The sequence below is a fragment of the Setaria italica genome, chromosome V (genome assembly GCF_000263155.2).
Source record: "Setaria italica strain Yugu1 chromosome V, Setaria_italica_v2.0, whole genome shotgun sequence".
Lineage (NCBI taxonomy): Eukaryota > Viridiplantae > Streptophyta > Magnoliopsida > Poales > Poaceae > Setaria > Setaria italica.
The window spans coordinates 1734588-1744756 of record NC_028454.1 but is presented as its reverse complement, the minus strand read 5'-3'; the positions used below and the strand labels follow the sequence as shown (position 1 = coordinate 1744756).

Genomic DNA, 10169 nt, shown 5'->3' with positions numbered 1-10169 from the left:
TACGCGGGTGTGATACGGAACGTGGGCAAATTCATATAGTAACTCGTCGTCATCATCATCATCATCAACATCTCCGGCAACAACAACTCCCTTGCCTTTCTTATCGACATTAACCTTACCAACAGGTAAATCGGCAACAAGAGCCTTCATCGTCTCCATCTGTGCCTCTTCCGCTTGTTGTTGTAACTCTTCCATTTCAAGCCTTCTTTTTCTTGCCGCTTTTTGTTGCAAATATTGTTCCCATGAACCCTCAGGGTATTTCACATTCGGATCAACCACATAACCTAAGCGATCTCTTTCCTCCATCAACCTTTGTTTCTCCAAGTCCCTCTCCTCCTGCAACTTCCTCCTATTTTCTCTCTTCTCATTTTCAGTTAGAGGTCGTGGATACTTGGATCTATTTTGCCTCCAATACTTAATTATAGTTTCCCTTGCATAAAATCCATTAGGTTTCACTCCAGTCTCATGCACCATATCTTGATATATTTTTCCCCAAAGCAAGTCGTCGTCAGGAATAGGCACATCATACTTTTTCCTAATCTTTTCTTTAATTTCTTGTTCTTTCCTTAACTTCCATGGTTCCGATGTATTTCCCAACTTTAATAACAAATCATATCGACCACAAAAATCTTCCCAATCACATGTCCTTCCCTCCTGCAACAACAATTCATTATTCTTACAAATTTGAACCAAGTTACAATCTTCATAAAACATAAGAGACGAGTATTTACTAACCCAGTAATCGCCATGTGCATTTCCACAGAACGAACCATATCCAAGTTCAGAAGGCACCACACCTTCTGTTGCCAATATACCACACTTGCATCTATCACTAGGAGAGGACACACACGGCCACGGTGCATTTTCACTTTCAAACTCCCGCACTTCCTCCTCTGTTGGCCACATTGCCATTGGGCCGTATATATACTCATTGAAATCACACAACGGCCACCCATCCTGCAAAAAACCCATGACGTGAACTACTCAGATGTAAAGTAACTACAAAACGCTTCTCCAACTACCAACGACATACTAATATTCTCGTAATATACTTACATGAGTCTTTAGGGAGCATCGAAAGAATGGAGTAAACTTAGGTGGATCCCCTAAGTTAGGACGCATAAGCTTAGCAGGAACACCACACTTGCACATGGGAGGATCCCTCACACGCCTACAAGCAGCCTCCTGCTTCTCCTCATCGGTCATCATAGGTGGGTTTGGTGGAGGAGGAACCCAACGCCTAAACTTATGGTATGGTTTAAGCTCTGTGCTATGATATGGGAATAGGCGGATCCTAGGATCATATTTGTCGGGTCCATCGATCCACTGAAAGAAATCGCAAGGTGCGGCAGGCAATGGATCAAAAATCCATTTGCATACATAGAAGGCTCTTCCGGCTGTCTTTGGATGCCTTGATTGTTTCACCTCTGCTTGCGCGCCACATCTACAAAGTGGTACCGGAAGAGCAGGAGGTACGGGACCAGCAACATTGGACTCGCCCACATAACGCACATACCACCTACGCCGTTTGTATTCAGAACCAAACGACGCCATCTCACCTGTAAATCAAGTGCAACAAATTTAATACACAAATAAACTTTACACACGTAATCCATACTAGCTATATACATCATTTTGATAAAATGTAAACACTCGATCTACAAAATACAAACACTGAAACAAAAATGAGACTAGTTAATTGAACATATAAAAAAAATACATGTCATGTAAACCACACAATTGGATGAATATATACCTAAATCGAAGCATTCAACAAGTTCTACACGTCAATATCGCGGGCAGAGACTCAATTGCGTATGAACTACGTATCATCTAACACAAAACATCATTGCATTTCATTGAAATTTCAAATCACTAACCTAACCCTAAGTCACCTAAACATCCTCCGATCTACCAAATGCAACGGTAAAACACGAGAATAAGTAGGGGAATACCTTCCACACGAAGCAGGGATCGATTCCCACTACTTTCCCCCACCAAAATCGCCGGATTTTTGGTGGATTTGGGGGTGGGGTGGCGGGGGCCGGCGCTGCAACGTGCTGCTGTGTGCTGTTTCTGGAGGAGGAAGAAAGGAGGGAGGGAGGAGGAAGGGAGCCGGCGCGCGGGCCTAAGTGAGGCCCTGCCGCGCCAGGCGGGCTGGCGCGGCGAAAGCGCGGCCCACGTCAGCGCCCGCCTGGCGTCGCGGGTCGCCGCGCCAGCGTGGCAGGGGGCTGCCGCGCCAGTGCATGTGGCGCGGCAGCATGTTCCTGCCGCGCCAGGCGGTCTGGCGCGGCCAAAAGGGTTAGGCCGCGCAAATAAACCCCCGCTGAGGTTATTTTTAAAAATAAAGAAAAAAAAAGGGTTAATAATAAAAAAAAACGCACCAGCAGCACGACAACGACCACGACATGCTCATGTTCAGCGTCTCGCAGAAACGCCTGCTGCACGCCGCCGACGTCGAGCCCGACCTCGTAGCAGGCAACACCATGTGCTGGACCACCCCGCAGGGCTGGATGCTGGTGATGAAGTCCTCCCCGTCCCCTTCGTCGTCGTCGTCCGCTGCAGCGTGGCTGTGGAACCCTCGCACCGGGGACAAGATCACCCTGCCGGATGTCGAAGCGGGAGACGACGACGACGATGATGGCATCCCGATGTACTGCAAGTGCCTGCTCACACACAAGGACGCAACCCATCCAGGGTGCTTCGTCGTGCTCTTCGACTACAAGGAACCCAACATGTGGTACTGCAAGGTCGTCGTCGACGGCGACGGACACCGCGGAGGATGGAGGCGCTACACCTACGACATCGGTGACTACGAGGTGCCTCCTGCTAGTCCTACCAAAGACGTCATCTCCAGCGTCGCGGCGGTTCAAGGGGAACTCTTCTTCATCAGCTCACATGAAGACATGTGCGCCATCACCTTCTCTTCCACCTCCTCCACCGGTGACGACGACGACGACCCCGAGTTCCAATACTTTGATGTCACCATGGTCGACTTCCCTCCAGGGATGTGCTCGGGGAGAACCTGGCTGGTGGAGTCCGACGATCAGCTCTTCCTGGTCTGCGTCTGCTTTGTCGGCTTTGACGCGGACAACGTTGGTGCCATCCACTTTGTGCAGAGGCTTATCTTGGTCTTAAGAAGCCCGTTCAATCAACTTCATCCCTACCAAATCCAATCACGAGGATTTGCTGTGGTGGAAAGTTCCATCCAGCTCACCCCGTTATCCTGCAGATTGTTGACTCCTCTTTCCCCTGTGTAGTCTTCGTTCCTCATTGCAATGTAAAGGGCACGGCAGCATTTGACGCTAGAATACAAGCATGTATTACGTTTGGATTGTGTAGTTAAATTCTGTTCACAGATTACACTGGTCCAAAATTAATTCTAAATATAGTTTTTGATATGCATACCAAGAGTTGGTCTAAAGGAACGAACTGCATCTCAACATTTTAGTTTCGAATTGTTTATATATTTCCCACATCTTTCGCAACTGCTCGGTCCAAACAGTGGTATTTGCAAATTCAGCAGGTAAGGTAATGTTTCGTTAGGCCCACAACTTAAGGCCCATTACCACAGTGTTCATTTCCTTTCCTTTTTGGACCATACATAATACTAGCGGGTAGGCCCATGTTATATTCTGAGCCCACACATCTGTTTTGAAATGACCGTCTATACAGAATAACAGAACAAGACGTACGGTCCTTTTTGTCAGACTTGTGCCCCCTCCTCAAGGGCCCTGTTTGTATACGCTTTTCTGGACCTTGCTTATCTGACAAGCAAGCTTATCTGATAAGCCTGCTGCCTGGAGAATCTGCTGTCTGAATAAGCAGGGTATTTGGCAATCCTGATTATTTTGTGTCGATTGTCTGTCCTGGTTGGTAAATTGACCTGAATGCCCCTCAACACTTCACCGTTTCCTGTTTGCTCTGCGGCCTCTGCCCCTTCTGTCCCCAATCCCCACGGCCACTAGGGTGGAGACGACGCGCACACAGCAGCAGAGCAGCTGGCGGCGAGAATGACGCCGGGACAGGGGAGCGCGTGTGCAGTGCAGGCGGCAGGGGCGGCCGGCGGCGAAGGGCGAGCCCAGGGGCGCCTCGTCGGTTGCAGGAAGGCGGGCGGCGAACGGGAGCTGACAGCAGTCGTGGGAGTCGCGGGAGGCGCGGGGTCAAAGCCCGGCAGGCGCGGCGTCGGTACCAGGGGCGGCCGGCAGTGGGGGCCAAGCCCGGCGGAGGTAGAGAGGTGGGTCGGCCAACCCGAGCGGCGTCGCCGGGATTTGCAGGAGCGGCGGCGGCGGGATCTGCAGGCGGACGGGAGCGGCGGCGGTTGCGGGAGGCGTGGTGGGGGCCAAGCTCGGCGAAGGTAGGGAGGCGGGCTGGGCGACTCGAGCGGCGGCGGCGGGATCTGGAGCGGACGGGAGCGGCGGCGGCGGTTGCAGGAGTTGCGGGGGCGGACGCCTGGAGGCGTCGGTGGCCGAGGGTAGCTGGGGAAAAGCGGTCCGCTTACCCGAGAAGCGACTTCGGACTCGTGTACAGGATAAGCCGGGTGCTAGTTCTATTCATGATTTTCAACTAAGCGGCTTACGTGACAAGCGGGAAATAAGCAAGGCGTTTGGGTGGGTTTATTGCTTATTTCCACCAATAAGCAGGAAATAAGCGGATAAACCAACCGAGAAACTTGCTTGGATTTGGGAAGGGGTTAGTGGGTTACTGCATAGTATGAGACGGTAGTTTACACTTCAAGCACATTCATGATCCACAACACAAACCAAAACTACTTGAGTAGCCGACATAACCAATAGCTTTCGCTAACTACTACCGGTTGATAGCGTGCGTTGAAAGTTCCAATTGGAAAAAGAAAAAAACTCTGTATGCAGATGTAATGCAGGTGACCACAATCAAGCAACCAACCAACTCATACCCTTGCATACCAAGAGTTTTTTTTGCTTATTTTTCTAGCTTATAAGACAGAATCAGCCCCACTTTTCAGCTATAGAATAATATTTTTTCTCACGTAAAACAGCCGGAACAGTGTTTTCCAGTCGCAGAAATCATCAGCCGAACAATATTTTTCTCTCACACAAAACGTGCTTTGAATAAAGTGCATACCAGGAGTTGGTCTAAGAAAGCGTACTGCATCTCAAGATTTTGGTTTCGAATTGTTTATGTTTCCCACCTCTTTCGCAATTCCTCGATCCAAACGGTGATATTTTTGTAGTAAAATAGGACAATGCCTGAAATCAGAGTACAGAAATTACGAATTTTCTCACTGGTAGATACCTAGTGGGCCCGGGGGGAATCGTCTCGGCCTTGGCCATAAACGGCAAAGAGATTCCGATTACTGTGGTTGAGGGGCCCAGTCCAGCAGAAAAGCTGAGTGGAGCAGGTGTCATGGGGTGCCCTCCACGTTGATTCCGCCAGCCTTTCCACGGTTAACGGGTGGTCCTCCCCCTCCCCTCCTCTTTTATGCTACACCTACCAGTCCTTTTGCACCCCAGCGTGTGCCTGCTGAGTTGAGGCAAATAAGATCATTGATGCGAACGTTCCTCCCTTAATCACAGCAGTAGGTATACCTCGAATGCAAAATACAAAGGACGTCTTATGTAGATTTTATAACAACAAAATGTGCTTTCTAATTTATCAACAAGAAGCACGGAATTCGAATACTTGCATATGAAATGATTTGTGTATTTCTGGTTGGAGTCCACTCCGTCTCGAGTCGATTGCACAAGCTGCGCGCACGTGCTGTTCACCTCTTCGATGCATAGCCCAGGCCCATTCGCTTCACTCCCCTCCACACTCGTGTCGAGGCCGATCGCTTCGATTCGCTTTGCATCGATTTCTTTCTGGACAGTTCTCTTTGTCAAGCCAAACTGTTCTCTTCCCTACGCTCTCACTTTCTTCATTGTAGATTAGCAAAACACACCCCTACACTTCCCTTCAATGGAGCATGGATCATTCGTGGCATGAACTGGGTGCCCAACTCCAGCGATGAAGAAGATGATCAGATTACGATCGGTATGGCCGTGTCTTGAGGCGTGCATAATGTGAAGAACGAAGAGGCGATGGAGGATACTGTCGCCAATGCGTGCCAAGATTTTCTTTCGTATGGGCACATGAAATTTCGGAAGGGAAGAGACCATGTGTGGGAGATGGTGGGTGGGGTGAGGGAGAGGCGGGCTGGGTTACGTGAGAGGAGCGAGCGATCAATGCGCCGTGTTGGTTGTGGATACGAAGCACTCCCTCGAGCGTTGCCTGAGATGGAGTAACTCAGCCTGGCTCGTTTGCTGATGCTTCAACGTAGGAGATTAACTTCTCCTTGGTCTCTGTGTCGCTCGCTTGCGCGCGGATTAATCGTGGGCGGAGGGAGTATGATACTAGTCTCTATGATAGACGATTCATGTCATCTTAATAAGTGTTGGTGTCATAGGTACTACCAGATCAACTCTGTTAAAAGAGCTTTGATATAAATTGTAGAAAAATTAAATAGCCCTTCGTGAAAAGCTTTGGTGCCCTACTGACTTCTGGTCTCACTAAAATCAGACACATGGGACCATATGCCTTTTTTTTCTTCCAAGTCCAAACTCGTGTACACCAAGCGTTACTCTCTACTACTTCCAAGTCCAAACTGGAGCACCGAAAGCAACCCACTCAACCCCTCCCCGCCGTCCAATCCAAATCCGACGCCCCTGATTTCCCCGCCAGCCCTAAACCCCGCCGCGCCTATATAAAACCAAACCCCACCGCAGAAATCAGACCAGATCTCCGCCATTTCTCCTCCCCCTTCCGCATCGCACGCTCCTCCGCCTTTCCCGTGTCCCCCGGAGGAGGTTTCGAGCATGGCGGAGCAGCCGCACGCGGAAGGCGGCGCGAGCCCCAAGCACGAGACCCTGATGGAGAAGCTCGCCGACAAGCTCCACGCTGGCGGCGGCAAGGGCGACTCCTCGTCCTCGGACTCCGACAACGACGAGCGGCCGCGCCCCTCGGCGCCCGCCGCCGAGGTCAAGCCCTCCTTCTCCGTCTCCGCAGCCGCGGCGGCCGCCGAGGCCAGGGCCAAGGTGTTCCGCCTCTTCGGCCGCGAGCAGCCCATCCACAAGGCCCTCGGAGGAGGCAAACGTAAAGGCTCTGCTTCATGCTCTGAATCACGCTGTTTTTTTTTATGGTTTTGACTTGAAATCGGTAGATCGGATCTGGTTGCGGGGGATCTGGACGGGCTTGAAGCCTTGGGTTGCAGGCTAGATCTGATAGGTTTATGCTTTCTCGAATGGAAGTAGGGTTTATGCAAAATGGAAGGGGCGGTTTGTTTAGATCGGTGGGCGTAGAGTATCAGATTGGTGGTCTTATCTATCGTTAACAAATGGAGTCGACCAGTATGTGCTGATGAGGCGGCTCTCGCTTCGAATTTGGTCAATGCAGCTTGATTGCATAGTGGTACACGATCTGATCTGAACGATTTCACACTTTACACTCCCTCCCATTGTGAAAGCTTGTCACTGTTGAGCTTGTTTGAAACTAGGCTTCCAATATTTTTTGGATTGTCTGGTCAGGTAACATGAATATTCATGGCGTTAGTTCTTGTAACAATAGAATTCTATTGCCTATTGCATTTGCAACTGCTTACATGGTCTATGAATAATATTGTTAACTGCTTGATTCATATGGTCTTTAGTGTGATGGGATGATGAGGATCCCTTGCTTATGAATGCTTTGTCGTTTGGGCCAGTGCATTTTGGAGGTGTTATATGTTCTTGTATGAGGGTCAATACTGTTGGGGTCTTTTGGTTGCTTTGCATTAAGATGCTGACAAATTGAAGTTTCTTATGAAAAGAATCGGTCAACTGCTTTATTTCACATTGTGTTTGTCTAAAACATAAGGCCTTGCCTAGAGAGCTTGCGATACTATCTTATTGCACTGTGTCTTTGCACCTGATTGCATATTTACTTAAATGACAACCAGAGCACTCTTTGCTTGCAAACATTTTTCTTTGTCAAGTTAATTGTCTGTTGATTGAGGTGTAATGGGAATTGTTTGACCTGATTTCCTGATTATCTACTATTATACCTGCCACATTCATATTCATTGCTGTTCTTTATTTTGCAGCTGCTGATGTATTCCTGTGGAGGAACAGGAACATCTCTGCTGGAGTACTTGGTGGTGTCACTGCAATCTGGATCCTCTTTGAATGCCTTGGCTACCATCTTCTGACCTTTGTTTGCCATGGTCTCATATTCTCTCTGGGTGTTCTGTTTCTCTGGTCTAATGCGTCTTCGTTCATCAACAAGTAAGATTTCAGCTTATTGTGATATACTGCAGACTTAAAAGGATACAAAGTTTGTTCATTGCAAGTTACATGGATATAGAATTACTTAATGATGTGAAATCCTGCCCTTTATTTCAGGTCTCCCCCACGGATCCCAGAGGTGATCATTCCTGAAGATCTGGTTGTCAACATTGCACTATCTACTCGTTATGAGATCAACAGGGCCTTTGTCAATCTTCGCCAGATTGCTCTTGGCCGGGACATAAAGAAGTTCCTTATGGTATGTCTACTATGTGATTGCCTGTGCTGATCAATGGTAGCTACAGAAAAAAAATGTATTCGTCTCATTTATCTTTCTGGCAATTTGTAGGTGATTGCTGGGCTTTGGTTGCTTTCTGTTCTTGGGAGCTGCTGCAATTTCTTGACCTTGGTTTACATAGGTAAGGGATCCAAGCAACTCAAAGATACCTTGTTTCATCTTAACACCTCTTCTAACTATCAACTTGCCTGACATGGGATCCTCTTATATTATGCAAAACAGTGTTTGTGGTGCTGCACACGGTCCCTGTCCTCTACGAGAAGTACGAGGACCAGATCGACTCGTATGGTGAGAAGGGGTGGGTCGAAATCAAGAAGCAGTATGCCGTGTTTGATGAGAAGGTTCTGAGCAAAGTACCAAGGGGGCCCGCGAAAGACAAGAAGCACTAGAAACACAAGTGATCCGTGTTACTCTCGGTAGGGAATGCTAGCAAGTGGTTCGAGTTTGTCGGGAGGCATCACGACTCCCTTTTTGTGGTGCAGCACCAATATGCCACCAATTGCCTTGTGTTATTATGGCTGCCTTGTTTGGTCTTGAACTCTTGATGGGAGTAGCCGAATAGCTTTGCCCTACAACAGTGACGCAGATGCAGCATACGATTTTCTTGTACTGCTGTTTGATTTTGATCTGTGTTGTAAGATGTTGTGCGTGTACTGTACCCGTGATGGTGTTTTTGCTACTTATATGGATGTTTAGGATGGTTTTGGTGAAAAAGGCCTGTAGCATGTTCTTGTTGTACTGTTAGTGCTCAGTTTTAGGATATGATGCGCATTGCTTTTGTTGTGGTTCTTCGGCTTGCTGGGATATTTTGGGATTTGTTAGACTTGCTATCAATCAGGGTTATCGAGGTTCTTTTTTGGTTCTACAGGGCTATGAATCAAGTGGCGGCACAGGGGTGAGGTGGCGCAGGCGAGGCACAGGGGTGAGGTGGCGCAGGTGAGGCTTCTCCGCCTCGGCGCTCCGCTCGGCGGAGCTGGACGACACCGCCGCCATGGAGGACCCGCTCATCGAGCAGGTGGTAGGGGACGGCACGGCGGATGACGAGCTGGACCTGGAGGTGAACGCGGAGGCGCACTTCGCTAGCTTCGTCCAAGAGCTCCTCCATCACCAAAATTGGAAACTTGTCATGGATGGTCTTGAGGTTGAGGGCGCGGTAGTCAACATAGAAGCGTCACGTGCCGTCCCCCTTGCGCACCAAAAGGACCGGTGAGGAGAATGCTGACGTGCTGGGGCGGATGATCCCTTGCTCGAGCATGGCCTGGCATTGGGCCTCAATCTTATCCTTCAGAAGTTGCGGATAGCGATAGGGGCGCACCGCCACTGGAGAAGTACCTGGAAGAAGATGAATGCGGTGGTCGAAGGCGCGCGGCCGCGGCAGCCCTAACGGCGTGAAGAATAAATCAACAAACTCCTCCAACAGTAGCCCAAGCAGATCCGATGACTGAGTGACAGCTAGCCGTGGGGAAGGCCGGCCATTGACCCCGAACCACTTCACGCGATAGTCCTGGTGCTAGAAAGCATTGGACAGCTATGTGAAATCCCAGAGGATGGACCCCAAGGTGTGAAGCCAGTCGCACCCCAGGATGAGCTCGTAG

At 49.4% G+C, this 10169-nt stretch overlaps 1 protein-coding gene across 1 annotated transcript; it reads left to right on the top strand.

Annotated features, from left to right (window-relative positions):
* The first annotated feature begins 6758 nt into the window (after positions 1 to 6758).
* LOC101753265 (reticulon-like protein B1) lies at positions 6759 to 9318 on the top strand. The gene is made up of 5 exons (XM_004967398.4): positions 6759 to 7110; positions 8096 to 8276; positions 8394 to 8535; positions 8626 to 8695; positions 8797 to 9318. Exons 1-5 carry the CDS (start codon positions 6834 to 6836, stop codon positions 8961 to 8963), a joined length of 837 nt encoding a protein of 278 aa, XP_004967455.1. The 5' UTR covers positions 6759 to 6833; the 3' UTR covers positions 8964 to 9318.
* The last annotated feature ends 851 nt before the right edge of the window (positions 9319 to 10169 follow it).